Here is a 27,452-nt window from a genome sequence, read left to right as displayed (position 1 = left end):
TATCACAAATTTGACTAATACAAGACAAAATAAATCAAAACTCATTCCGTACAACTTTTTGGTGGTCCTTCTCTGTTTATTTCTACATGTTTTTATTACTGTCCCTCTGTATACTCTTCTTCTTTTTGGCTCAGTTCTGATTTAATTATACCAAAGTTCTTATAGGCAAGTCTCACTACTCTTAAGGAATCTTGGTTCCACCTCCATGTAGTTATTTTGGCCTTCAAAGATCAGATTCCTTTCTAAAAGAAATAGGAGACACCCAGGAGAGTAACTTCAAAGGTCCCAATACATATAAACTGCATGTTTAGAATCACCTGTCAACTTTGGTTTAAAAATGCCTAAAATGTTTGGTTGTTTTGCTCTGAACTAAGATTTTTCCAACAGTTTGTACTTAGCACACCAGTTTTGAGTCACTGAAACAACTGGCTAGATGTTTCCCAGTACAACTGCTATAAAACAAGTGACTGGTGCCTTGGAGGGAGGTGTCTTTCCTGCCATTACAGTACTAGGGTTCTTTGGTGGTGAGTCTTCCCCTTTGAACATTTCTGCTTCTACTTACGCATTAGCATACACCAAGCTAAGGTAACGACTGGGTATCAGTTTTTAAAAAAAGACAATACTGATGAAATGAAGTTTGCAGAATATCAGATTTCTAGATGTAATGACAACATTTCAGAAATCAGATGATCTAATAAATTCAGCCAACATAAAAACGATTTCCACGAATCGTCTCATGATAATAAGGTTTTCTCTATAAAATGTCAGATAAAACCTGATAACTCTAAGGTTGCAAAATGTTTTTAATAACAATACTCTGTTGTATCCTGGAGGGAAATCCTCTTTTATCCTCCCACTCCCTCCCAGTGGAGGTTAGAGGTCAAACACAGAAGAGCATCCCTGAAACAAGCAGGGATTCAGGGATTTGCTAATGGACAGTTCAGCAGGGTGGAGGCTCCACATGCCGGCATATTAAATCTTGAATCTAGGTCATATGGGGACACTCCCTGCTGCCCCATCCTTTTGTGTGCGTGGGGTGTGTGTGAGGTGGTTGGTAGACAAGGCACGCAACCGTCTGCATGGTGCAGCAGTCTGTATGGTGCTCTATGCCTGTGCTGTGATGTCAGCTGCATTCAGCAACGATGTGGTCTTTTGTGGTCACCGGCTTATGGAGTGTTTATATATGTGTGTGTAGATGTGTGTCTGGTCCATCCAGTGCAGGCCAGATGGCCTCAGTAATATATTTCCTTTGGGAAGCATTGTCTCTTTGCAGCAGAAACTAAGTGAGAGAAAAAGAACAAACCCACTAACTCAGCATTCTGTACACTAAGCTTTGTCATCCTATTATCAGATTTTGACTTAGCCGTAGAGCAAGGTGCTCTGTGTCGCCTGTTCTTTCTTTTGCTCCTCCCCCCTCTTCCCTCCTTTTTCTGTCTTTTCTCATTCCCTTCATTCATCACCCCTGCATTGTTATTGATTCGGCAGCTCTTTCATTTTGTTCTGACAGCGAGTCAGACAGACAGATAGAACCCCAGCCAAAGAGGCAGATGTGTGCAAAGTGCATGTGTTTGCTTTTGATAAAGCCAAGTGGAAGCACGAGCATCTATGTATTTATCTGTGCATGAGCGCACCCTGCTCCTGTTTGTGCAAGCAGGTGGGGATGAGTTTGACCTTTTGTTTTCCATGTAGAGGCCCTAAGCTGCTTTGCTCATGTATCTTGTTCTGCAAAGCAAATGACTTAGTTGCCAATAGATTGCAGTCGCCCAGGGTCTGCGTTCCGGGCGGTGAGGAGCGTGTTGCATAATGAGGAATGCATACGTGCACACACATGTTCACGCACTCTCTCGAAAAAAGGGCCAAAAGCTGTGGTTTTTTGCCTTTTTTTCACAACTGGAAGGAATACTAGTTTAGAGTGCTCACAGAGCCACAACATGTTATGCAAATCATGTCTGATAAGTGATTCATTGTCCTCATTGTTAATGGTTGCTGATGTAGCGCGTGGATCCAGCAGGTGAGTGTTTTGTGGAGTGCATGCTAATGTATGCGTGTGCACACTAAAGTATAATATGCACGGTTTTTGCAGTAAGCTGGTAAAATAAATGAAAAATCGGATCTGCAAGTTTAATGACGCCCTCATGAAAATGGTAGAAGATGGAAAATGGTATTTGTTGTCTTTATAGATATGTTTGGGCAAGCAAACACTAGATCCTCTTTGAAACTGTGCCTACAGATAAACCACGAGGAAAATGAGCTTTTAATATGTATTCAACAACAATATCAACAGATGTAATATTCATCTGCAGAAAAACTGAACACACTCTTGGCTTTTGAAGATAATATTGCCTCCTTTAGCAGAAATAACTTATTCTGCATGACTTTCAACTTTGCTGAAATATTTCACAATTCTTACAGGCAAAACTCCTTCAGCTGCAAGATGTTTAAGGGTTTTCTCACATGTACTTTGATGAAACCAGTCAGTAATCCTCTATTTCTTCTTTTTGGGCCATTCCTTGGTCTGTTTGCTGTGTGCTTATAATCTTCATCCAGCTGAAATTTCCACTGCCAATTCAACTTCAATATGCAAACCGGTGGTTTTGCACTATCTTTAAACACTCTTTGATATGATGCAGAATTCATAGTTGGATTAATGACGGCATTTCCACCACTGTGCGTCACAGTTAGTTTTAAGTTCTTCTCCTGAAAAGATGTGTTGATGTCTAGTACTTTGGCCAAACATCTTTGTCTTTGATTCATCTGCCCAGAGCACATTCTTCCAAAAGGTCTGTCCCCATGTTCATTGGCAAACTGTAAGTTTTGATATAATATTCTGTTTGGATAGCAAAGGATTTTTTTTCCTTTCACACCTCCCTCACAAGTCAAATATGTGCAATGTCTTACTGATTGTCGACAGCTCTTTGACACTACCAGTAGAAGAGTTACCTGCAGATACTGTAATGAAATTCTGAGTTATTTGGAGTCTCTTTTTACATAAGATGTTCTACTCTTGGACTAAATCTACTGGGGCAGCCAGTCCTGGACAGATTGGCAGTCACTTGAAATGTACAGAACATTAGTTTCCTTCCAGTGGAATGATTTAGTTGAAAAGTTTCCCTTAAATCCCTTGCCAGATTTAGAGAAACCGCAATCTTTTTTTTTTTATTTCTGAAGGTCTTGGAGCTCTTTAGATCTTGGCACGATGACACCAAAACCTTCAGTAGCAAAGAGAACAGCAGGGCCTAGATTTGAGAGGTTTAAATAAGACACTCCTTGAGAAGTTTCTTTCTGTTCTCACTGTTCAAAGAGTGTTTGGTTGTCCAAATATGTAAAAAAAACAAAGCCAATATTTTCTATTGGATGTACTTAATTTTTCACGTGACTGTATATAACCTGCTGTTTTTCCACCCCAGCTTCACTGACAGCTTTATAAACTTCAGCTTCTTTGGATCTGGATGTCATATCTGCTACAAGCCACGTGCACAATCTCCTTATCAAAAGTCATGTCTATATATTGCACTGATAAAAACAGAGAGCTGCCATCCATGTTTTCTGTCAATCTCTGCAGGATGCATTTTTCTTATCTGTGTCAGAAACAGGAAATGTGGAAAAATTAAGTCTCAGAAAGCCTGATTTGTGAGCCTTTTTCATTATTCAGAACAAGCAGGCCTGTCTAATGGGAGATATCTATTTTTTTAAATGTTGTATCCGTCATGGTGTATAAAGCCCTGAATGATTTCCCCATCTGAGGTTGTTCATACAGACTGAAATGTATCCAACTCACTTCATATTGGTATTAATATGTATTTATGTTATGTTTATGGTCTCAGTAAATCTAAGTGTCATGAAATTGAAACTCTTAGTTAGTTAGATTTTAATGCACAGTCATAAATGATGGCTAACAACATGTGACATACAGTGGAGTCATTCCAGGATGTAGCCCAAAGCGAAAACCGCCCGACCAAAAATATGGTTATCATTTATTCATAATTTTAATACAGAGACAGCATCGTAAGTGTAGCTTTGAATACAAATCAGGTTCCATTATTACAGTTGGGAATTTATAACTCTGCAATCATAATGTGAGTGTGAGAATCTCAGCCTGAACATTAAGAAAAATCACACTTAGCAAGCAAATATGCATATATACAGAATGATTGTTGAATATATAATTTTAAAGCCAGCAATATGATTTTACACTATAACAGCTTCCATTTTCCTCAACAGGATGTTTGAACCCTTGAAGTAACATGTTTTTATATTGATTCAATCTCTGGCGTTTAGAATCCTAATAGAACTCGATTAGGTTTGCGGGTCTGTATGTTTGGATTTTGCCAATTTACAAATGACAGAATGGAAAGTTATAGATTTGAACTTAAACCTGCTGTCAAATAAATTAGGCTGCATAATACAGCTTCTATTCTTCTAGGCAGGATTTCTGCCAGATGTCTGAACGGAAGCCTTCAGACTTTACTTAACTGCTTAGCCCGACAAGTCCTGTGTTGTTTTGAGGTTTTCATTAATATTTCCCTTAACAGTCAATGAGTATTGTGTGTATTTGAAGTTTTTTGGTGTTGCCTGGCTTTTGTATTCGCTTGTGCATGGGAGGAGTAGCTATTGACAGATGGCCTGCTCTCTGTGAACAGAGAGGAGCTGCTCAATCGAGAGAAAAAGGCAGTGAGGGAAAGAGAGAGTTGGCAACTGTCCTGAGTTGCACTGCCTCTGTTTGATAGAGAGGCGTATTTACTTGGTCGCAGTTTTCCTCCCGGAGCGCTCCGTCACGCTCCTAATCGATGTCCACTCGCCGTTTGTACTTCTTTGCTTACAAAGATTAGTGTCTCCTCCTCTCAGTTACTCTCTGTCTTCTTGTTTTCAATCTTCCTTCCTCCTCATCCCCCATTCAGACGGTGACAGGTGGCCATCGGCTCCCTCCATCCCTCCCTCTCCTCTGTTTGTGTTTTCTCCGTCGAACACAATCGAGTGCCAAGGCTCTCCCCGTGAATTTCCTGCTCCGGGGTCTGATCCGATGATTCTTGGCCGGCATGAGACGCTGTGAATTTTTCAGGCGTCTGAAACTCTCTGGAGGGCAGGAATGTACGTCCAGGGCTGTGGATGTAGGGCAAGGGCATCCAGACAATATGCCGTCCAAAGCTAGCAGGCAGATTGGGTTATCTGCTTGAAATAACATGTTTTTATATTGATTCAGTCACTGGCGTTTATGGCTGCAGAGTCTTAATACCACACTATTGGGTTTGGCAGGTCTGTAGGTTTGAGTTTTGTCATTTTATAAATAACACAGTGGAAAGTTATAGATTTAAGCTTAAAGCAGCTGTCAAATAAAATTCCCCTCAGTTTATAGAAAAAGCAAGAGAAAAATCTCTAAACTGCAAACTGTTACATAAACTTTATTTTCCGGTGCTGCTCCACAAACACTGGACAGAAAAACAATGGATTTTATTTAAAGATTGCAGCCGCAGTTTGTGCTTTGCTTACAGAAAACGCTATTAAACGGTGCTTCTATGTATGTCTTGTAATTTTATAATGCAGTTTCGAGAATGTGACTGGCATTACGCTATGGAGTCTGGTCTCCGGTTTCTGTCTTTAGGAGGAAAATAGTTTGTATTGATTGTGCTTGTTCAGCTTAAGATAAAATGTCTTTCGTTTTAACCTCTTCTGCACAACAGGCAGACTGAAAATCTATCATTACACACTCATGCAAATGTGGGGAAATGCTGCAAAATGAAGGAAATTAAGGGAGGATTTCATTTGATTTAATGTTTCACTTCTTATGACTTATGACTCATAAAACGAAAATAATTAGCAACAATATGCTGCAGGACCAGAGGAGGCTGCAAATACTTTTTTTTTGCAGGATTGTCTCTAGAAATGACCCAATTCACATTACAATTAATTAGAACACATTGAGTAGCTTTAAAGTGCTGTTATCTTGTTTGCTATTTTAGGTTCTGAAAGTTTTCCATCATGTTCCTAACTTCTTCTTTTCGAAAAACTAGATTTCAGCCTGAAAGACGGATGTGGTGATTTTCTGGGGTTCTTCACCAGGAATGACGACTGTCACATCGCTCATGCTCACATATTGACATATTTTCAGCACAGCTTTAATGAATTCCTAATCCTCATGACCACAGGGTAAGACTTCAATCCAGAATTGCATTGCATTTTTACTCTGCAGTGCACAACCACAGGGAATTCAATTCACTAAACCCTGAACCATATGGTATCTATTATCACTCAACACGTACAAGATGGACAAGATATTATTTTGGGGCTGCAACAAATAATTAGGTCAACAAGCGATCAGCTGGGAAGGATTTGGCCACGAGTGCTCCCTGGATACGAACTCTTCAGCCGGCTTCTAGATTTTTGGTTTGATGTTTACTCTTTATTAAGGATGAAGAGACACACAAGCAAATGTAGGCCTGCCAAAGAGAAAGTACAGAATGAGAAACCTTGCCATGACCCATTTTAAATCCGTGATCCACCTTCAGTCCGATCCGATGTGCAGCTGACTGAATCAGGGAGCGAGGGAGGACAAAGATGGTCCCAGGCAGTTACAAGCTGCTGTTTCTGCCATAGCCACTCGGGCTAATTGAGCCTCTGTGACAGGAAGCCCCGACGGGATGTTGATGGTCACTGTTAAGAGGGTCAGGAGATTCAAAGTGAAACGTGACTTGTGCACAGTCAAGTTGAGCAAAGCCTCCACTGCATCCTCTCATGGGAGGATTTGCCTTCTTGGCTTAGATTGCTACGGACCGACAGACAAACTTAAGAAGGAGTTTAAAAATGTTGTTCAAGGACAAATTCTGAATTTGTTGATGGCGTGTAAGAGATCTTGTGTAACGTATCATGGCTACCTGACATTCTACCTGACATTCTACTCCTCCTCAGCTGTCACTAGATCTCACCTTTATGTATGCAAGCTAATCAAGGAGCTATTTTGCATAATGCATGGGTATATATGTGTGTGTTTGCATTTCACAGTCAAGCAAATGTGGAGAAGAATTGCAAAATGAGAGAAATTAAGTTAGGATTTAACTTGATTTTATGTATTGCGCATATAATCTATTGCAACAGTAGAAATTCTAGGGCATATTTATCAGTTTGACAGCAGGAAAATAGTAATTTGATAGAGGCCCTATTCTGCTTTTTTAGCTTTTTCCCCTTCATGTTTTAGCTTTTTTGTGCATGTAAAAGGGCTGCAAACATAGAGTACAAAGCCTAAAATTCAAACCAAAGCGAGCTTCTTAAAGTCCAGACTTTTCGTCTGTTACTTACATCACTATGCAACACATTTGCATAACACAAATGATCTGCTATTATTTCTGTCTAGAGTCACGTTTGCTAAGGCTACATCCTCTTTATTTAGAGATCTGGGCGTACAGTTGTAACTACGCTTACCTCACTTTTGTCAGTCCAGATGATCAAAAAGAGAAGACTTGACTTTTCAGTAGGGGGACCTTTAAGAGACAATAGCTAAAACGGAGTGTTTCAAACAGAGTATGTGAAGAGGTGCTACAGCAATACAATATGAGAAAAATAATCTGTTTTTGAACATTAAAGCAATTTATATCATTGTTGTACAACCAGAAAATCAAATTATGAACCTGTAAAAGTGCATAATATGGGCTCTTTAAAGTAGCATTTCTTCATTTTTTAGCATAAGCTATAAACACATGGAAGTTATCCTGCTACAAGTTAGCAATCATCTCACCAGCAAGGAGCAAGATCAGTAATTTTTTGAGAAAAGTAACATGTTTTTGAACAATAAAACATGTACATATATTCTCAAATTGTTGATGGTATGTAAGAGATCTTGTGTAACGTCTCATAGCTACCTGACGTTCCACACCTCCTCGGCTGTCACTGGATCTCTCTTTTATGTATGCAAATTAACCAAGGAGCTGTTTTGTATAATGCATGTGTATATATGTGTGTGTTTTTGCAACCCCTCAGGACCTGTCCACTCTGCAGTGCGATGTGTGCATCCTGGTCTTCTCAGTGACTGACAGGCGAAGTTTCCACCGCACCGCCCAGCTCCGCCTCCTTCTCAGGGAGTCCCAGCCACAAACACCAATCATCCTGGTGGGCAACAAGAGCGACCTTGTGCGTTCCCGTGAAATCAGCTCAGAGGGTAGGTAGGAGGAGGAGGGACACCGGTCGGTAATGTAACCTGTCATTCACGCACGCAGTGGCTTGTTGAACCGCTGGAGCTTTGACATTGTCTCCATGCTGAAGCTGTGCACATGGGGATATACTGTAGTATGATGAATGACCGGTTTTTCAAGCAGAGTGGTGTCTTTTTTAGCCTTTTCCGACACCTCAGCATAAACAGATATGCAAGTGCGAGTGGTTGAAACACTGATTATCTGCCCTGATGTAAGCAGCAGACATTAGCTTGTCCACTCAACTACCTTGTTATTTAGCGTGGAAATGTACCTGAACGTTACTCTAAAGGGTTAGGGTTAGGGTTAAACCCTAATTGCACCATTCTGTCATTCAGACATACCGTAGGTCACTTTTATACCAATATTCCTTGCATCTTTGCTCAGACATACTTATCCACAGTGACAGATATGACCACTGTATCAATGCGATATTTGTCATTGATACAAGATTGGACATCAAGTAATCTATAATGCCTTACAATGCGCTAATAATAAACTAAAGACTTAATCTAAACTAGTAGAAAGCTTTTCAAACTGTGCTAAAAACTGGAGCTCAGGAACAGCTGCCATATAACAACTGATTTAACTGCAGCTTATAAACTGATGCAGTTTGATGTGCCGTTAGATCCTGATCAATCCTATCTCCATGTTGGGGATGATTTATAAATCTTTAAGTAATTAAGGAAGCTACTTGTCTGTAAATGTGCACAACATGTCTCACTTTGAAGATGCTCATATCGAAAGACTCCTACAAATAACTGAAAGCACAAACTGAGCTCCTGATAATGTTTTTCCTGATACCCGCTATTGGTGAATCTCATTAATCTGAAGTTCTCTCCTTTCATCGTGTTGAAGATTTATTTTTTTTTTTTTGGACATTTCAGTTTCTAATAGATGTGAAATTGTAGGCTAATGTGAATCAAAAAGGTGTTTTGTGATTTTGGCAGCAAACTGCATCTTTTGCTCTGTGATATTTTTGGAGAGATATTGGTGCTGAAACATGGAAAAAGCCATCACCAAATCACTTCACACATCTCAAAATACTGTCGCTTGCTTGTCTGTACCTATTCGTCAGACTTGTGCTGTGTTGAAAGTGAGACAGAAATGTTACCAGGTCCAACTTGGTGAGATTGCCGTCACACAAAATGGGCCCGGGTGCTCATTCGGACGTGAAGCCGACATGTTTTAGACATTGTCAGATTAACAGCAAGCCTTTCCTGCATTATTGAGCCCCTTTTAGTGTCCTTTGTAGGTTTCGAAGATGAAATCTGAATCAACTGCAGTACAGAAATTAGTTTTAGGCAACAAATAATTTGTGAGCTCATAAAAAAAGTGCAACTCCAATGAAATTTTCTAGTGTACTTGTGTTATTAACTCACCAAAGCCTTCATTTTAACATTTTTCCCAGTTTTTTAGCTGTAGTCTTGCATTTGCTCCCTGTTGTCCTGCTGTTATTATAGCATTGTGAGCCCAAAACAAGCACTCAACTTTCTCAGTTTTGTCATGCTGTGATGTTTAGCCTTTGAAAGCTTATGATGAATGGTGTTAAAACAATCACACAACTATGTTAAATCAACTACAGCTGAACTATTATAACTCAGCTACATCGCTTTCCACAAAGCTGCAATCATATAGACATGTACAGTGTGCTGCACAATGTACTGTTCATCACAAAACTGCCATGAAGATAGTGTTAGTTTAATTATATAAGAACTAAAACAACTCCAGCAAGATTTGTTTGAGCTTCTTGTAGACAAAGCTCCAGAACTGAAGAATGCTTTCAGATAAGAACGTCTTTATAAAACGAAACAAGTCCAGTTGCCTTAATTTTACCACTTAATTATCCTAATTAGCTAATATAATCTGTGGGTGCTTGTTCTCGACGATGATGGTGATCTCTGTTTGAAATCAATAACCAGTTGTTTCAGAAATGACTAAGAGTTGTTAATTAAGGCTGTCACTGTGCTGTCAAACTTCACCGTGCTTGACAGGCATAGCGACAGTAAATAAGGAGGGCAGGGCTTAGCAAGAGGTTAGTTTGCATCTTCCCAGAAACAAGCAGTGATGAACAAACTCCACTTTCTGGGCGGCTGATGCAAAAATTGAAACACACACGAGAAATATGAAAGCACTCTCATGTCTGTTTCTTTTTAATGCCTTCAAAGCAGCTCTCCAAATGGAAAATCTTAAACAGAAAATTTCTCGTAATGACAAGAGATCTGGTCAATACAATAGATAAGAGTGTCTAAATAGCCAAAATGCATATGTATGGTTAGTAGGCACTCACATATTTCTCCTCTAGAACAACAATAGTGTGCTTCGTAATGTTACTCATCTGTTCCTTCTATTTACTCTCTGCTCTGTCTTGGCTCCTCTGTCCCTGTGCCTTGCTATTTTACCATGAATCTCCCTCAAGGCCGACATCATCTCCATTAGAAGGGCTCTCCAGGGATCTATCTTTGATCAGCAAAATCAATTTCCTCACTGTTTACAATATCCAGGGATAAATGCTCTGTGGTAAACCCCTTATGGGAAGAAAATACTGTCATGTGTTGTTGTTGCAAAAAGGATGGAAATGTGCTCTGTTTGTAAAAGCTATGCACCCTCCATAGCTTATATATTTTCCCACACTGAATCACAGTGTGTGTAATTATGCTTTCTGGCTGGGATGACTGTATAATGCAGATCTCCAAATTGACCAAATTGAGTGCAAATATAAAACACAATATCAATAAATAAATCAAACACAAAATGGATTTCTCATTTATTCCCCTCTTTAGCTCCACATGCAGACATTTACGACAAAACACAGGAAATTGTTAACATTTATTGGCTTCTGTTTAAAAAAAAATGCATCCTGTTTTTTCCCCCATGATGTACTGTAGTGCTGTTACTGGCCAATCTAGCTCATTAAACAAGTAGTATTTTTAGCTTTGAAAGAAAGTCTCAACAAATATAATATGGGTTGCCATGAAGGTTGGTTTCTAACAGGATGAATCATGGCGACTTTGGTGATCCATGACTTTTATTGCAACACCAGCAGGTTGACTTTTCTGTGCAATGTCTCATCAGCTGTTGGAAGAACTGCAAAATAATTGTTACCCGCAATCAGGTGACATTTCATCGAATTAATTAAAATGTTAAATTGACCCACACAAAAATGACATTCCCATTAGCCTCAGCTGTACTTTGTGCTAATGAGCAAACATTGGCAAGTTTGCAAATCGCAAAACTTGGGATAAATTAGCATGTTAGCATTGCCACTGTGAAAGCCAATTCATGTTTTCTGGATTAATCAATCATACATCTGACCAATTTTGCCATCCACCCAAGCCCACGAAGGTCAGGGCGAACAACTTCATGTGCAGCCCAAAATTTGCAACCATGCAGGATTTCCACATTGCAAGTACACCACCTGCACATGTGCCACAAAAACAAACGCTGCTCAAAACAAATGCTTGTAATAAGGAGAGGATGTGCCTGGAGATTCTCCATCATCCACACCTTTGTAATTCAACATTAAAAGAGCTGTAATTAAAGTAGTCGCTGCAGGACTTGGGAGGTGCTTTGATTTGTAAATGCTTCACATTGACAGCACCCAAACACACTAGGAAGTTCTAAAATCTCCAGAAACCCTGTGCTGACTTCCACCCGCTGTGGTCGATACGGCTCGGGAATAAAGATATTAACATGGTGCTACAGCCCAATCTGCAAGTGCTGCTAGATCTCATAAAAAATACCAAGTATGAATATGAAGGACAAATCAACCATCTGCATGGAGACCAACATGTACCTAATGTGAGAACAGAAGTGTGTGCAGGTCCATTGTATGTTTTCAAAGTCTGCATCAGACATGTGGAAACCATGAAGCAGCCTTGAGTGTATTAGCATGCTGACATTTACCTACTCTATGTGTTAGCTGCAGATTTAGTTATTGTGAGGGCTGCTCTCTGTGGTTAGCACCGTTGCCTCACAGCTAGGAGATTCCTGGTTAGCGTCTCAGCCTGGGATCTTTCTGTGTGGAGATTGAATGTTCTCCCTGTGCAGCATGGGTTCTTCACAGTCCAAAAAAAGGTTCATTCTAAATTGTCTGTAGGTGTGAATGTGAGTGTGCTTGATTGTCTGTCTCTGTGTGTGGTCCTGTGATAGACTGGTGACCAGAGTGCCTTCGCTCTAAGTCAGCTGGTATAGAATCCAGCCCCCCGCGACCCTAATGAGGATTAAGTGATGGATGTATAGATAATGGATAGCTTATTATGATACATAAATTAATAGTCATATAAAAAATTAAATGGCAAGTGTAATCCATGTGGGCCAAATAATATTAACCTACATACACTCGTACTTTGTGGATGTTTAATAAAAATAAACCTAACGAAGGGATTATTTTCAGAGGCTTGTGTTAGGGCTGCTTTGGTTTATGTAACACTGAAGCAAACTTCTGGCTAAACAAATTCACTGAAGAGGAAACACAAAGTTCTGCACTGAATCCATTTAGCGAAGCTTAAAAATTCCACCGAGCAGAGATCAGACCTCAGGCAGATTGTAATTTTGCTGAACTTTATGGGTGAATTTGTATGGAGCTCTGCCTGCCCAAACCATTACCTGAATTTCGTTAATCATTCACACAGAAACTGTGAGCAGAGTAGCTTTAGTTGAAAGGAAGGAAAGAGCGACGGCACAGTTCGACCTTGATTTGAATTTGTAAATGCACTATGTGTGGCTTATACTAAAAATGTAAAACTTATGCCAAATCTGCAATCTCAGTTTGTATTTAGTCTGCAGATGTCTATCTACTGTCTCCATCCGTGTCCCTCTGCTCTTGCAGTTTCTTTTTTTTTCTTTGTATTCCAGATGGCACATCTCTGTTCAGATTATCTCCCTCTTACAGGACCGTAGTGCTCTCACTATCTTTATGTGTGTTTGTACTCCCCATATGTGCAACACTGGCTGCATGTACATAAACACATCAAACGCGCTAACAAGCACAGCCCTCATCTCTCTCCATCTCCTCACTGTCAGCGAGGCTGTTTCAAAGCGAGGGCTGTGATAAGAGGGACGAGAAGAGGAGGACTGACAACAGGGAAGGGCAAATGTATGAGAATGGTGCGTGAATGAATGAGGAACCTCGATTTGAGCAGATGTGTGAGACGCATTGTGTCAGTGTGTGGCTGTGAGTGTGTCGGTGGAGAGTGCAGCTTATTTTGCTGTCCTTGAAAGAACCACTCTGAGTTCTTAGACTATGTTAGCAAAGGAAGCTTTTATAGCTGGTGCTACGCTGATATACTGGTTTTACCATGCAACCCTGAGTTGATGGTGACCTCTGTTTCAAATATCTGTCTCTAAAACCTTCCGTTTTCTGGTCATGTTGTTCTGCCATTTTTTGGTGTTCAAAACTTGCAAGAGGCTGTAATTTGTAGTCATTTTCAGGTAAAATAAAAGTTTAAATTCTGACCCTGAACAAAAATCTGCAATTAAATGTTAACCTTGAGTTAACTCAACTTTTAACATCGAGGAATTTTTCATGTTGATGTGATTCCCTGTAAAGTGAAAGGATTGCTTGGCCTGAAAAAAACCCAGTGAAAACCAAACTCATCACTGTTCCAGTTTCATGATTTTATATTTAGCTCTTCTTTTTGATTTTTGGACTTTAAATAGATGTAAGCCAAATGAGTGGACCTCATTGAATATAAAACTAGGGGTAATTAAACTATGCTAACTGACTATACCGGCATCACTGATTGAATGCTAAAGATCCTGTTAATGTTCTCAGGAGTTGGGAAAAAAAGGGGCAGAAACACGCATAGCCTTCACATCAAACTGGATGTGAAGGCTATGCATGCACCACCCATATAACATATTGCTAACATGCTAACTTTGTAAGCTGTGGATGGGCAGACAATCCCACAGCTTGAATTTGTTTTAGGTAAATAATGAAAACCACTCAACCAAAACACACCCTTCAATGCTTTGAAAAGATCTGAAGCTGTACAATGAGCTTAAGGACTGTTGACACAAGAAGATGAGAGGAATAATTCATGATATAACTGAATATTATGATGTTGATCCTTGAAAGACAGCAATCTTAAGTGTGAAATTTCACACCTATTTAATGAAGGTTGTGTAGTTAATCATTTAACTCCTAAGCCGTTTCTGGCTATATTTTGTTTTTGTCATATTTTTTGCACACTGTGGGCTCATTTTTCACTGCAGTATAAAGTCCTGCACCTCTATGGAAACAGCACAGCCATGACCAGAAGCAGAGAGAACTGAAATTTGGTGCAAAGGCTGTATTTTTGGAGAATTTCTAGGTGAGATGTAGAATCAAGTGATTTTAATCATCACAGTTTTTAGTATAGATATCCTTAATTTTCCCTGTGGAACCGTGCGTCACATCTGATCCATCACAAAGACTCGCCAATGTGAAAGTTTGACAAATATTTCTGTTTTAGCAGTTTCATTATCTGATAGATGGTGTAATTTTGCAGATTTTTTAAAATGCCATGTTTCATATCAAAGTTTTTAATCAGCAAGATGTAGTAGTGCTGCGTTAAGTTTTTCAAACCATTAGATAAAAGTGCACTTGAAAAGTCAAAAACTAAATTTTTCATTTCAAACAGAAAGAAAACTAGAAATCTTCACAAGCCTTCATCCATAAATTACTATAGCAAGCTGATAAGGTCATAGGGTGTTATGACTAAGTTTATTTGGGGGTATTCTTGCCCCCTAGTGGCCAAAACTTGCTTAGTGCAGCTTTAATCTTATTTTTAGTAAATGTAAAAAAAAAAAAAAAAAAAAAAAAAAAAAAAAGGACTGTTCATGCTAACAAAGCTTTAAATGATCAGCAGCAACTGGGTCTTTCAAACAAGTTTTTGAATAATGTTGGTTAAGAACATGCATACAGTTTTTAGAGTATTTCCAAAAAATGAGGAAAAAAACAGATATAGACTCGTTTATTTTTAGAACAGTGCATATTAAGAATTAGAATGACCAGCCATTTTAAAAAAAACTACTAAAATTTATATAGTCTTTATCCACTAACACTAAGGGGTTTAGGCTAAATCCTAACAATTCTATTAATCCTACATTAATTTAGGATTGTAGCTGGCTGTGATAAGATTAATATTTTGTTCAAGGTAGTTGTTTAGGACAAGTCAGGCCTTGCATGTGTTCCCCTCAGGCTTAAAATGACCGAGGTTGAGGCTAAGAGGAAGAACACAGTCAGCGGAGCCACAGTTTGGGATCTAATCTTGTTTGTTTTGCTTTGTTGTGCGATTTAAACAGAGGCAGCAAGTGTAAAATTTGTGCACATTGGCGCCTGCACATTGCTGTCAACTCAAGTCGGGTCACAGCTTTGGTGTTCACTTGATACAAGTGGAAGAAAGAGGCAGGGAGGGAGGGAGAGAGGTGAGGAATGAATAATAAGAGATGCCTATACTCAGCATATTCTCTCGTCATGAGAAATAAAAAAAAACAACAACCCAGGAGCACCGATGTGGTCAGCGATATGGAAATGCTCCATCCCTGTTCCCGGGGCGCCTGACAAGAACGTTCTCATGTTCTCCCCGGACGGACCACATGTATTCTTTCTGATATGTGAGTCTGACAGAGGAAGCTTGCTAGCATCGTCCTTAAAGAACCGGGGGCCTGGCTGAGAGTGCTGAAGCCATAAAGTCTATTTATGGCATGTACAGTGACACTTTTATTCTGCTATCTCTCACCTTCCCTCCTCTTGCTACATCTCCCTCTCCATCCTCACCACACACAGCGATACACTCACTGTCACACCAGGAACATATTTATCATTTGCTCAATATGGCGGTGGTGTGGCCCTTCTCCTCAGGGCTTTGATTAATATGCACTCTGGCTTCGTTTGCTTAGTCGACGTTCCTTCCGTCGGTGTCTCCACTCTGTCCGAGCGTCTCCTCCCGTCTCCTTCCTCTCCCGCTGCATGCTCATTTCATCTGCCATCTTGCCTGTCATCTCCTTTCAGCGTCTCATTCTGTGACTCACCGGTTTCTTCCGATTCGTCTTAATGCCTCACGAACTTCACTTTCTGTCTCCATCTTTCTCCATCGTTTGCTTCTTTTCCTCCTGTCAGCACGCAGGTGGAGATCTTGTTCCTCGTCTCCTCTCCTCTGCTTTTTGCTTCGCCCTCCCTCTCCAATTCAATTTCCCAAACACTCTTTTAGCAGGTTATTCAATCAGCTGTCATAGGTATTAGGATAAGTCCTGTTGATCTGGTTTGGGATTTGCCTTGTTTCCTCCCCAGCCTTACCTCACCCACTATTAGGTGACTCTGCGTTGGGTCGACAGCTGCTGTGCGACTGGATTATTACACCCAGATCAAATCTCTACTCCTGTTTTTTTTATTTATTTATTTTTTTAAGACCTTTGTACCACTGGTGTGTGTACACTCTGCTTTTATTCACGCTGTGTAAATGCAGCCACACAAAAACCAGACCAACAGGTTACGTTTCAGTGATCGTAATTCAGAATATTAACAAGGATTTGACTAGATGTAATGAGGCATGGGTATTAAACAGATTTAGCTCCATGACAACAGAACAAACTCCATCCACTGTTTAAAAAACATACAGATGAAAGCTATGACAAATAGAAGACCGTGAGTTATGATACCTGACCATACAGGAAAATGTTGTTATTTAACAACCTGGGCTGCTTTTCTATAGATTTTTTAGCAAAATAATGATTATCTATTAACTTTTGCCAGAGCTTTCAACCACATCCCATGATCTGTTTTAATCTTTTAATCTGTTGTCTTGGAGAGCTCTAGGGTAAAATTCAAGTTCCGGAGCCAGCACCAGTCGCTAGATTTATCTTTGTGACAACAAAGCAAAGCTTAAAAAAACCCTTCATTTGAAAACTCCAGAAAAAGTCGGGGACCTTGAGTTAAGATTATCAAATCTAACCCTCACAGATAAGATCTCTCTTCTTTTGTTTTTTTGCAGATGACATAGGTTTATATATGCAGATGCAGCATCCCAGCTTGACAACCTCACAAGTATACTGATATGAATATATTTTAATAAAAATACAACCCACATTCACTATCAACAATATATTTATTTTAATGCTCCACTTTGTCTCGTAAAAAGCTGTAATTATTCTCTTTCTTTCATCCGCAGGCAGAAAATGTTCAAAAATAAGAGCAGTAATGGGCAATTAATGTAGAAATGACAACCTCTCACTATTGAAGCTTCCAAGTACTTATCTCTGTAATTTGCTTTACTTTTGTGCTGTGTTTTGCTCCCATTGAGAGTAGACCATTTGAGTTATCAGTACTTTATTATTACTGTGCTCTTGAAATCATTTCTGAGGACCAATACTCAAAAAAAGAAGTATTTATGAAACCTTCGTATCATTTGTCTGCAACCTCTTCCTGCTGCAGTCACTTGCAGTTATTTTAAGTTAATGCAGTATATTTTTTTTATTATAGAGTTATTATGAATACTGGTAATAAGCTTTAAAAAAAAAAAAACTTTTAAGCACGCAACTGCTCAGTGGCTTTCAGGTGCCGGAGTGGAGTAAAAACTGAAGTACATTTGAAGCAAAAATGTCATTTGAGCTGACAGTGAAGCCGGTTTATTGGAGAATGATCCGTATCTGACGGCTTTCCTTATCATCCAGGCTTGTTTGAGCAGAGACCAACAGGCGCTTTTAGCTGAGATACTGAGCCTTGTCAACAAACCGCTCTGTCACCTGTCCTTATCCAAGAGAGTCACATTGAGATCGAAAACCATTTGAGCTGCAGCCAAGAGATTTCAGCTTATGCAATTCAGCTAATGGCAACACATTAACCCCGTCCTGCCATCGCCGTCTCCCTCTACGCTTTTAGAGCCACTTGTGACAAGTGATAAATATGAAAAATACACAACATATTACTCAGAGCTGTATAGTCTAGTTAACATTCATTAGTTTCGCTAAAAAAATGAACCTATTTGTTTGTATTATTGAAATGCAGATGAAATTGCCAACATCTATAATACTGAAATCTTGGCAGAAAACTGGATTAAATATACATTTTGCAACAAAAACATAAACATACAGCAGTGTAGGTAGTTTCTACACTGCCGTATTTAGAAAGTGTTTATATTTTTGAGCCAGTAAATCATTTCCAATTCAAGATCCACTTACATGCCTTTTCCAGACCTTTCAGTTGCGTCCCAACAGACAGGTTTCCACTGCAGGAACTTATAGGGCAGGTGCAATCTTGGGCAAACATTTACAGGAATGGCCTTGTCATTGGACCTTTTAGACCTTGTTTCCACTGGATCTAACAGTTTCTACCACAATGTTAACTCAGAATGCACCAAATACACTGAAGACAAATAGTTACTGCACACAGCTTCGGTTCTATGAGGAAACAGAACTGAGACTGTTACTCAATGAGAGCTCACTAGGGAAGAAGAATGGGCATTGCTGTCTTTTCCAAGTTTAACCAGTCAGCATTTGTCTTCTCTGAGATTAACCGATCGGACCTGCACAGCAGTTTTTCAAGGCCACTCAGAGGCACTTTTATCTCTACCAAAAGTGGCTCTAAATACAGTTCAACAGGGGGGTTTGCACACAAGTTGGTGATACCCTGGAGTTGGATCTGTTAACATGCAATGTGAGCAACTAAACATGATTTCATGCTTTTTAAGGGCTTTTCTAGCAGTTTTGTTGAACTTGGCAGTGGTGCTTTGACAGAGCAATCCTAACTCAAGGTCCACTTGGTATTTTCTCCGGGGCGTAACACTACGGGCTTCACCAGTGAATGGAGGTTACTCAGAGGCCAGTGCTATGACTAATGAGCATACTTAAGAACATGTGATATAAAAGCTCTGGGTAAAGCTAGAACGTTAATGTTTTTTGTCATACTACATTTTTCAAGGTCAAGAAATAACATTCATGTTCATAAACTGAGTATTATGATAAGTGTTTAGCTTGAAAACCAATCAAGGCCTATTGTGTTACGGTAATGTCTGTAGTACGTCACAATTCTTTGAAGAAAAGTCCTTCCTCTCTTTATGTCTGTTTCCCTTCCACAGTCGAAGCTTTCGAGCACGATCTCGTAGCACAATAAACAGAGAGGAGAGTCACCTCCCTGCATAGTGAGATGCTGCGAACTGACTCAGTTTGTCACAATGTGGTGTGAAAAGAGTGACAAACACTCGAGAGGCTAATGGAGTCTCCCAAACGGCAGCGAGCGAGCTCTTGATGCCGAGGTATTATCTTTTGGTGATAGACATCACACTGCAGCTGGATCGTTTGCAAGCTGCTTTCGTGATCCGTAAATTTCAAACTGCTGCCTTTAATTGTCGTCTGCAGCTGCCACCGTGTGAAGCCTGAGTTATTTAAAATGAGCTCCATACAAACACGATTCTAAAATAAATGTCACCTCTTTTTCTTCAGAGGCCCAATCCAGCGCCATGATGTTCGACTGCATCTACCTGGAGCTCTCAGCCTCCCTAGACCACGGCACCAACGAGCTGCTGGAGGCGGCAGTTCGGACTGCAAGGGGAGACTGTGTGGGCCCCGGGTGGACGGACGGAGACCCCGGATCGGGCCGCAGGGAGAGCCTGACGAGTCGGGCCAAGCGCTTCCTGGCTGGGCTGGTTCCGAGGTCGTACGGCCGAGACAGGGAGCGGGATCGGGGTCGCTACAGGGAGATGAGCCGCCACCGGGGCAGCAAGATCCTCCGCCAGAAGTCCCGCTCCTGTCACGACCTCAGTGCACTGTGACCCACCTGCACATCCCTACAACACGAGGCAAAGAAACACACTCCATATTAACACAAACACACCAAATTGAACGATATGGGGGAGGGGCAGGAGGGGGAGGTGCAGAGAAGTGGAATTGATGGAACACGATGGAGGAGACTCATTCCGGCTGGGAAAATTAGAGGGGTGGAAGCGGAGAGAAGCAGCTGTGGCAGAAAAAGGTCACGACAGGAGAAGAAGATGAATAGGTAGTCCAGACATCAGCCTGAATCGCGGCATTGAATCTGCCGGAGAAACCAATTTTCAGTGAGTGAGGGAAAGAAAAAGCAGAGTAACGGAGGAGGAGGAGGCAGGCTTGATTTGCCGCTCCGGCTTGGGTGAATCAGCGAGCAGTCATTACCTGATGAGAGCAGGAGGGAGAAAATTAGCAGGAGTCTCATCCAGATGCTGATTTGATGCTTAATGTGGCTAAATGAGAAGGAGGTTGGGGTCACAAATAAAAACACACACCCAAGTAGCACGCACTGATAACGTAGAGAATGATAGCAATCTAACGTAGACCTGTAATAGACCCTGTTTTATAGCATGCAGAGTAGACGATCTAAGACATGACCCTGTAGGTTTTTTAGCTACATACCCTGGATTTACTTTACCTCAGTGGCCGATAGCTAATGCACAATCTAGCTAGTGTTTCTAGCATCTCAAAGACAAGACTATTTATTTATGAAATCGCTCCCTTCTCTGTGCATCTTTGGCCATACTTTACACACTGCATCTACCGTCTGTGTCCGATTTTGATGATACCACCAATGGTATATGCTCATCTGTGACTTTTATACAAGGTTTAAACATCAGCACCCAAGCCATATTTTTGCTGAATGCACCTCGAGCGATCAGCACAAAGAACCCTTTACCGTAGGATGTGAAGATAAGGATTAAAAAGGTCAAAACGGCTATAAAGACGTTAGCAGGGATGACCACAATGAACTCAGTTGCAGCTGAGTCACTGAACAGTGGGATGCTGCTTTTGAAGCAAAGGACAAACAAGAGAAAACCTAATCTACCTGTGGCTGTTTGATGTTTTCTATTTCCCCCCTCTTCTCTTTACCCACTGGCATTAATATGTGTGTTTAGACTGAATTCTGTGGGGGCTGGCCACACAGGTGACCCAAAAGAGAACGTTCTGGAAACGTTGTTCGGATATCTTGTCAAGTGTGCCGGCGTCACTGACACATCCTCACTTGTTTGTCACCGTCTACTGAGCACTCTTGTCTTTACCACTGAGAATAAATATGTTTTTGTTTGACATCCTTTATGAGTATTTTGTAATTTTTTTTTTGGCGACAGCATTATAAAAATGAGCGTCTCGTTGCAGCAGTTAACCGGGGTGAAGGATAGCGTGACAGATGAGTCACAGGTCCTCTGGACAGGCTGTGAGACGGCATCTCAGGACACTCGTCCCATTAGGACCAAGTGGCAAAAATATGCAACGGCAACAGTCTGCGGCTGTAACAGAATCTCAGGTTGAAAATAGACTGTATCACGGGCACCTATGAACCAAGACAAAGCAATCTGAGCTGTCCTGACTTCAAGATGTATAGAACACCTGTGATTTCAGAGATGCGATGAATTACCTGCTTAATGATGAGAGTGCAAAATGTATGTTCAGCAGATTCTTTGTTTTAGTCTTCTATAGCAGCGGTTACAAGCATTATCTTAGCCTGTACCTTGATGAAGACAATAGCATACCTTTTGCTACAGATACTTTCTACTGTCTCGTGTCCTTCATTCCATTTCCCCCAGTTATCCACAATTCTTTTATCTTTTGTTATTTGTGTCTGTCTGTCAGACCTCCCTCTTACCTTTTGTTGTTGCACCATTGTTATTTGCATCTGTCTGCCAGACTTCTTGATTCAACTACCTTTTGTTCTTTGTTGTCTTACCCTATGTTACTGATTGGCAACCATACGCAAATGAACCACTGTTCACCCTTGTATTCACATACACTCTGACCCACTCTCTGACATCCCTATAAAATGTGGACTCTGAAAATGTTCTGGGTCGGCTTACCTTCACAGACTCATGCTCTGTGTTGGTAAACCCACCGTATGCCAGAATACCAGTTAACAACCCACTACAGCAAACTTCGAAGTAGGAAGGGTGAAATTTCTTCAACCACCTTCACACTACTTTACAGATTACCTCAAGTAGTAGTACCTGGCTTACTTGGAAATGATTTTGAACTGGATGTTATTTACAGAGTATTATTGTTAATAATTTTCATTTGGATATCGATACAGCTATTTTACATACACTTGAACTGTCAATATTAATTCGATGTGGTTAAGTTTGCATGTATACTACTGTTAGACAAACAGGTTCTAGACCTCTGATGTAAACTTTTAGCTTTTCTCAGTTTATGTTCAATGTATTTATATTACACCACATATGGTCACATATTTTTGTTTATTTGGCGTTAGTTAACAAAATAAGTCATCTCAATGCGCTTCACACAGTGTTGTTTCCATAGCTAATGATTTAGTCATTTATTCAATGCTTTAACGTAACTTTTTTAACCGTGTCCATTGCTTTTAGCGAATTATGTTGACATTGGCAATAGTCACTTTCGGCTAACAATTAGAATTTAACCACTCAGCTTTTGTTTTAGGTAGTACTCTTTACTTTCAGCTCATTGTTTTGACTGTTTAGCTCAAAATCATTTCAATTTATATAGCACTAATTCCAAATTTAAGCCATTTCAAGGCACTTCACACGACTGTACTATTTGTTTATATGTGAAAAATAACTTTAGATTTTTTCCAATTGTTTTTAGTCAACTATTGTAACAATGTCCATTAATTTAAGCTATTAAACTAGATGTCCTTTTCTAGCTATTTTTGAGCTCATCTGTAGCTTTCAGCCAAGTATTTTAACCATGTCCATCACTTTTAGTTTACCATTTCAAGGCTTTCACTATTCACTTTTGGCTAACAATTTCAATTTTAAGCATTTAGCCAATATTTTAGCTAGATATCCTTTTACTTTAAACATTTGTTTAAGTGCTTATCAACAGCTAACAATTTCAAAACATTAGTCATTGGTTTTAGCTAACAAATAAATTTAGCCACTATTCTAAATAGCCTTTACTAGCTATTTTCCATGCTTATCCAATATGTTCTACAAATTATCTGTTGCTTTTAGCCAACTATTTCAACCATGTCCATCACTTTTAGCTGACTGTTTCAACACTTTCGGTAGGCGTTTTTGGCTAACGTTTTCAATTTTAAGTATTTAGCAAATATTTTAGCTCGATATCCTTTTAATTTTGGCCAGTCATTTTAACTGCTTATCCATTGGTTAAAATTTCCACCATGTATCCGTCAAGCATTTATCTGTTGCTTTTAGTGAACACATGTTGCCATTAGTCATAATTTTAAACTAGACATCCTTTCTTTTTCCAGTCAGTTATTTTCACTGTTTATCAACTGGTAATGAGCTCTCCACTCTCAATATTGCTCTCACTTTTAGCTGTTTGAGTGCCTTCAATAGTTGGTGTTACATAATGACTTGAATTTTAACCTGTTAGCTGTAATCTTTAGCTATATCATTCACTTGTTGCTACTTCTTAGCCTTTTAATCTTCTAGTTATTCACTCAGTTACAAATGTCTATAGTTGTAATGAAATGGGAATGTAATGTGTCAATGACAAGGCAATGTAATTTTGGATTGGAGTCACCCCTTTATGGTAATCTAATCACACTGAAAGTTTTGGATTTACTTGGCCAGCTTTTGAAATCTCTAATTTCTGCTTTCAACCCAGTACAATGGTGGTGATTAGAATTTCGGTAGCAATCACACCACAAACAAATTTCACAGAGTGCTTGCAGGCAGCAGTACACGATGAGGGGGAAACACAAATTGAATAGAACATTTTCAAAGCAGGCACAAGAAGTGTATCTGAAATTGTTGAAAACTGCACTGCAAACTGCATTGGAGCGAGGTGCTGCCTGTGCTTTTCTAGTATGACAAGTCAAAAGGTCTGCAAAACAGTCCACCAGTGCCCTGATGCAGGCCAGGAACATTTATTCTGAGAGAAACATGGCATGCATCGCACAAGAAGGACTTGGATGGAGCAGCAGAGCAAGCTCATTGTGTCTCGTGTATAAATAAGCTAAAATCAACTTGGCTCCTTTTGATACAAGTCTGGCCAATTTTAGAATCAAATTGTCGAGTGTAAATTAGAGTGGGTGAACCTTTTGCCTCATACCTGCAGTCTAGTCTAAAAACAAAACACAATTGTGATCTTTGGGGTTTTGCCTTTTTCCTCCAAAGAAAAATACAGCTAAAAATAACAAGTTGTTGGCTGAAATAACCTAGTTCCAAAAATAAAATAATCCACACTGCTTATTTTGGGATCTAAGTTCATAAAACAAAACCTCTGAATTAAAACTAAAAGTTGATCATCTTTGGCACAACTGACATAGTTATTTACTGCACAATATGCTCGCACTGATCAACCCAGCTGGTGATCTACGGTTCGCCAGAAAAACTTGATGAGCGTGACACCAATTAAAGCGTTTTTATTTCACCGGCTTCCAAAACACAATCTGGCACAAATACCTATGAAGACATCTCTGTCAGCTTCCCCTCCTTTCTGCTCCACCCTAGTTTTAGCAGGTGTAGAGAAGCGCCTCGGGCTAAAACGCAAGAGCACAGCACCCTACAACCAATCACATCGCATCACATCAGATAGCTGCAGTTTCCAGGTTCTGACGCCGGTACAGTAACTATCTGGAGTGGATGCATGGAAGGACTCTGGAGAGGAAGGCAAACTGGCAAAGAGACAGAGGGGTTGAGGAGAGAGAGAGAAACACAGAGAGAGAGACACGGGGTTGGAGAAATGCTTTGAGGAGTAATGGTTGCTTGGAGACTGTTGTCAAGGAGACGATGAGTCCTAGAGTCCTTTGGCATCTTAAATGTCCTATATTTATGTTGATTTTCAGAAAGAGGAGGTTTTTTGTTTGGTTTTACTTTTCTTATTTCCTCCCGGTAGGTGAGTGAGACGTCGATTAGCACACAGAGAAAAGGTGACTCTTCAAACTGGAATTTATACACTGAGTCTGGCAGAAAGGAAAATGACACAGAAATGATTTTATCACCCTTAAACAGGTCAGATAACTGTCAGATAATAGCACACGTTTGACAGCTACACAGAAGCCCACATGAAAAAAAAGAAGAGGGAACTGAGGACGTGATAGAATTTGTTTCTGTGACACCCTATCAGTCTCAAATCCTGACAGATATCCTCCCTCTCTCTGTCTTTCTGTCGCTGACTCATTCTGTGGGCATTTACTGTGATTTTCTGGCAAAATAATACTTCTTGAGAGAAGGAAAGACAGAGGGAGCTTGAAAGACGAAAAGCCACCTACTGTGCGCCAGTGAAAGCCTGTCGAACTTACTCCTCACTTTACACCAAAGAAAGACTTTTCAGTGAGCGCTGTGCATAACTAATGAGATGCATATTTTTCCTGAGGTGTGGGTGTAAGCTGGTAAGCAACGAGCTAATGTTGGTAGCTGGGGACGGAGCATGGCTGCAGAGATGACCACACACTGGTGTGGCCAGACGCTGAGCGGCAGTGGAAGGAAGCATCGCTGATTCTCTCGGGAATCCATGTGATTTGTTTTCAAGGAGCAATGGCTCATTGCAGCTAAAAGGTCATTGTTCCTCTGCTTTGTCTCATGAGTGCACAGAGCCGATTACACATGCACAGAGCTATAATAACCCAACAACAAAAGGGAGCGAGAATGAGACAGCATAGTCTGAATATCACGCTCTGCGTGACGCATATGTAATTAAAACTGTTTTGGTCAAAGCCAGAAGACGACAGTGAAGCATGAGGCCGGCTGATTGTAGCAGCAGATTGAAGAAGAAGAAGGCACAAATCAACCTCATTACGGGCTGAATTCTTCACACAATGCTCCTCACGTTTCCAGTAATGTGGATTAATAGCAGGTCAAAAGGTGATGGGAAAGCCATGTGTTCTGCAAAACATGGCAAGACTATAACAAGATGCCATTATAAGATTAGTATTGATGTGCTGTGCAGTGCATCGAGTAAAATAAATGTCTTTCGAAAACACAACTGGACCAAGCAGATACCTGAAATGACATTTTTTTAAAGAAATATCTGAACATTTTTGTGAGGAATGAATGTTTACATTGTTTTCTTTGCTCTTTGATTAGGGATGTCCAATAATATCGGCCCATATTGACATAAAAATGTAATATCGGTCAATATCGTTATCGGGGTTTTTTTGCCTATCATGAAAACCGATGAAATAATGCTTGGATAGCGCCAGCATTTACCGGTACATCATCAAACTGCGTCCTGAAGCATGTAAACAAATGTGGCTGCAGTAACAAGTTTGCTGTGCCTGACTAACAATATGTTTGTGGTTTAGAATTATTTCCAAGCCCACATATATCGGTATGGGTTGATATCGCAATCGGAAATTGAGAATTAGACAATATCAGCATATCGGTTATTGGCAAAAAAAGCCAGTATCTGGCTTTTTTGATATAGAGTGACAATTACATACAGATCAATAGCACTGGAGTTGCATCTGTGTACCACATATTTTGTGGTGTCACATAACTGAAAGGGGCTCTGCTGCTATGCCAAGACTGTGGCAAGTTCATTTATTCATACAGATTAATGATTGCTGAGGGTCTGCAGCATAATCATCCGTGTTGGGAATAATGCATTGCTGTAATTCCACTACATTCCCGACATGTCTTGTGTGCAGAAATGGCCCATTAATAGATAACAGCAGACAAACAGTTGTTGGCTAGACATCGGTTTATCCTCGTTCTCCGCCCTCCATCACTCTCTCCATGGCTTCTGTGCAGATCTCCAAATGCCTGAAAGTCCACTGCTGCCAGGTTCTGTCATAGCTCCACCTGTGCACCTCTGGATGCCAGGCTCTCCTCTGGAGGGAGCACCAAGGGTTCAGTGGCAAATTTCACAGTTGTCTAGTCTCACGCTGTGTCACAACAACATTAAAGTAATACAACTGTGTCTGTTTAAATTGATGAATTGGAGCAGACATTTCAAAGTAACATTTCTTTCCCTTGAAACTATTTACATTTATATGCAGTAATTGGTAAAGGAGTTAATCTGTGTTTGAGAGAAGTACCTAATTACTAGTTTTCAGTAACACACCCACTGATAATCATTTTTTAAAAATACTTGTTTGATGTTTGTTATTGAAGTGAACTCTGCGGACATCAGGAACAATGAGTTCAAGTTAAAATAGGGTGTTGAAACCAGGAGTGATGGATTAATCATAAAGGTAAATTACAATTGTGACAAAGTAAAATAATGGTGACCACAGCGGCCAGTATTTACTCTAATTTTGCAGGGAAATTTGTTACAGTGCATACGTTTACAGTCAGTTTCCCAGACATGGATGAAGACTAGAAAAGTATTAATAGTAGTCCTCTATTGCCCCGTTCTGGTTAGTGATAAAACCAGCACATAAATCAT

The 27,452-nt window shown here is 40.2% G+C and overlaps 1 protein-coding gene across 1 annotated transcript in view; it reads left to right on the top strand.

The window, feature by feature from the left end:
- rem2 (RAS (RAD and GEM)-like GTP binding 2) overlaps positions 1-21,219 on the top strand; it is a 31,503-nt gene extending 10,284 nt beyond the window's left edge. Inside the window, exons 4-5 of the mRNA XM_023294319.3 lie at positions 7,969-8,146; positions 19,599-21,219. Coding sequence (XP_023150087.1) covers positions 7,969-8,146; positions 19,599-19,927 — 507 coding nt within the window. The 3' untranslated portion in view covers positions 19,928-21,219. The remainder of the gene's footprint in view (positions 1-7,968; positions 8,147-19,598) is intronic.
- Positions 21,220-27,452: the final 6,233 nt, after the last annotated feature.

This window comes from Amphiprion ocellaris, chromosome 10 (assembly GCF_022539595.1).
Source record: "Amphiprion ocellaris isolate individual 3 ecotype Okinawa chromosome 10, ASM2253959v1, whole genome shotgun sequence".
Taxonomy (NCBI): Eukaryota; Metazoa; Chordata; class Actinopteri; family Pomacentridae; genus Amphiprion; species Amphiprion ocellaris.
The sequence above is the reverse complement of the archived record's forward strand: the minus strand, read 5'-3'. Positions and strand labels throughout refer to the sequence as shown.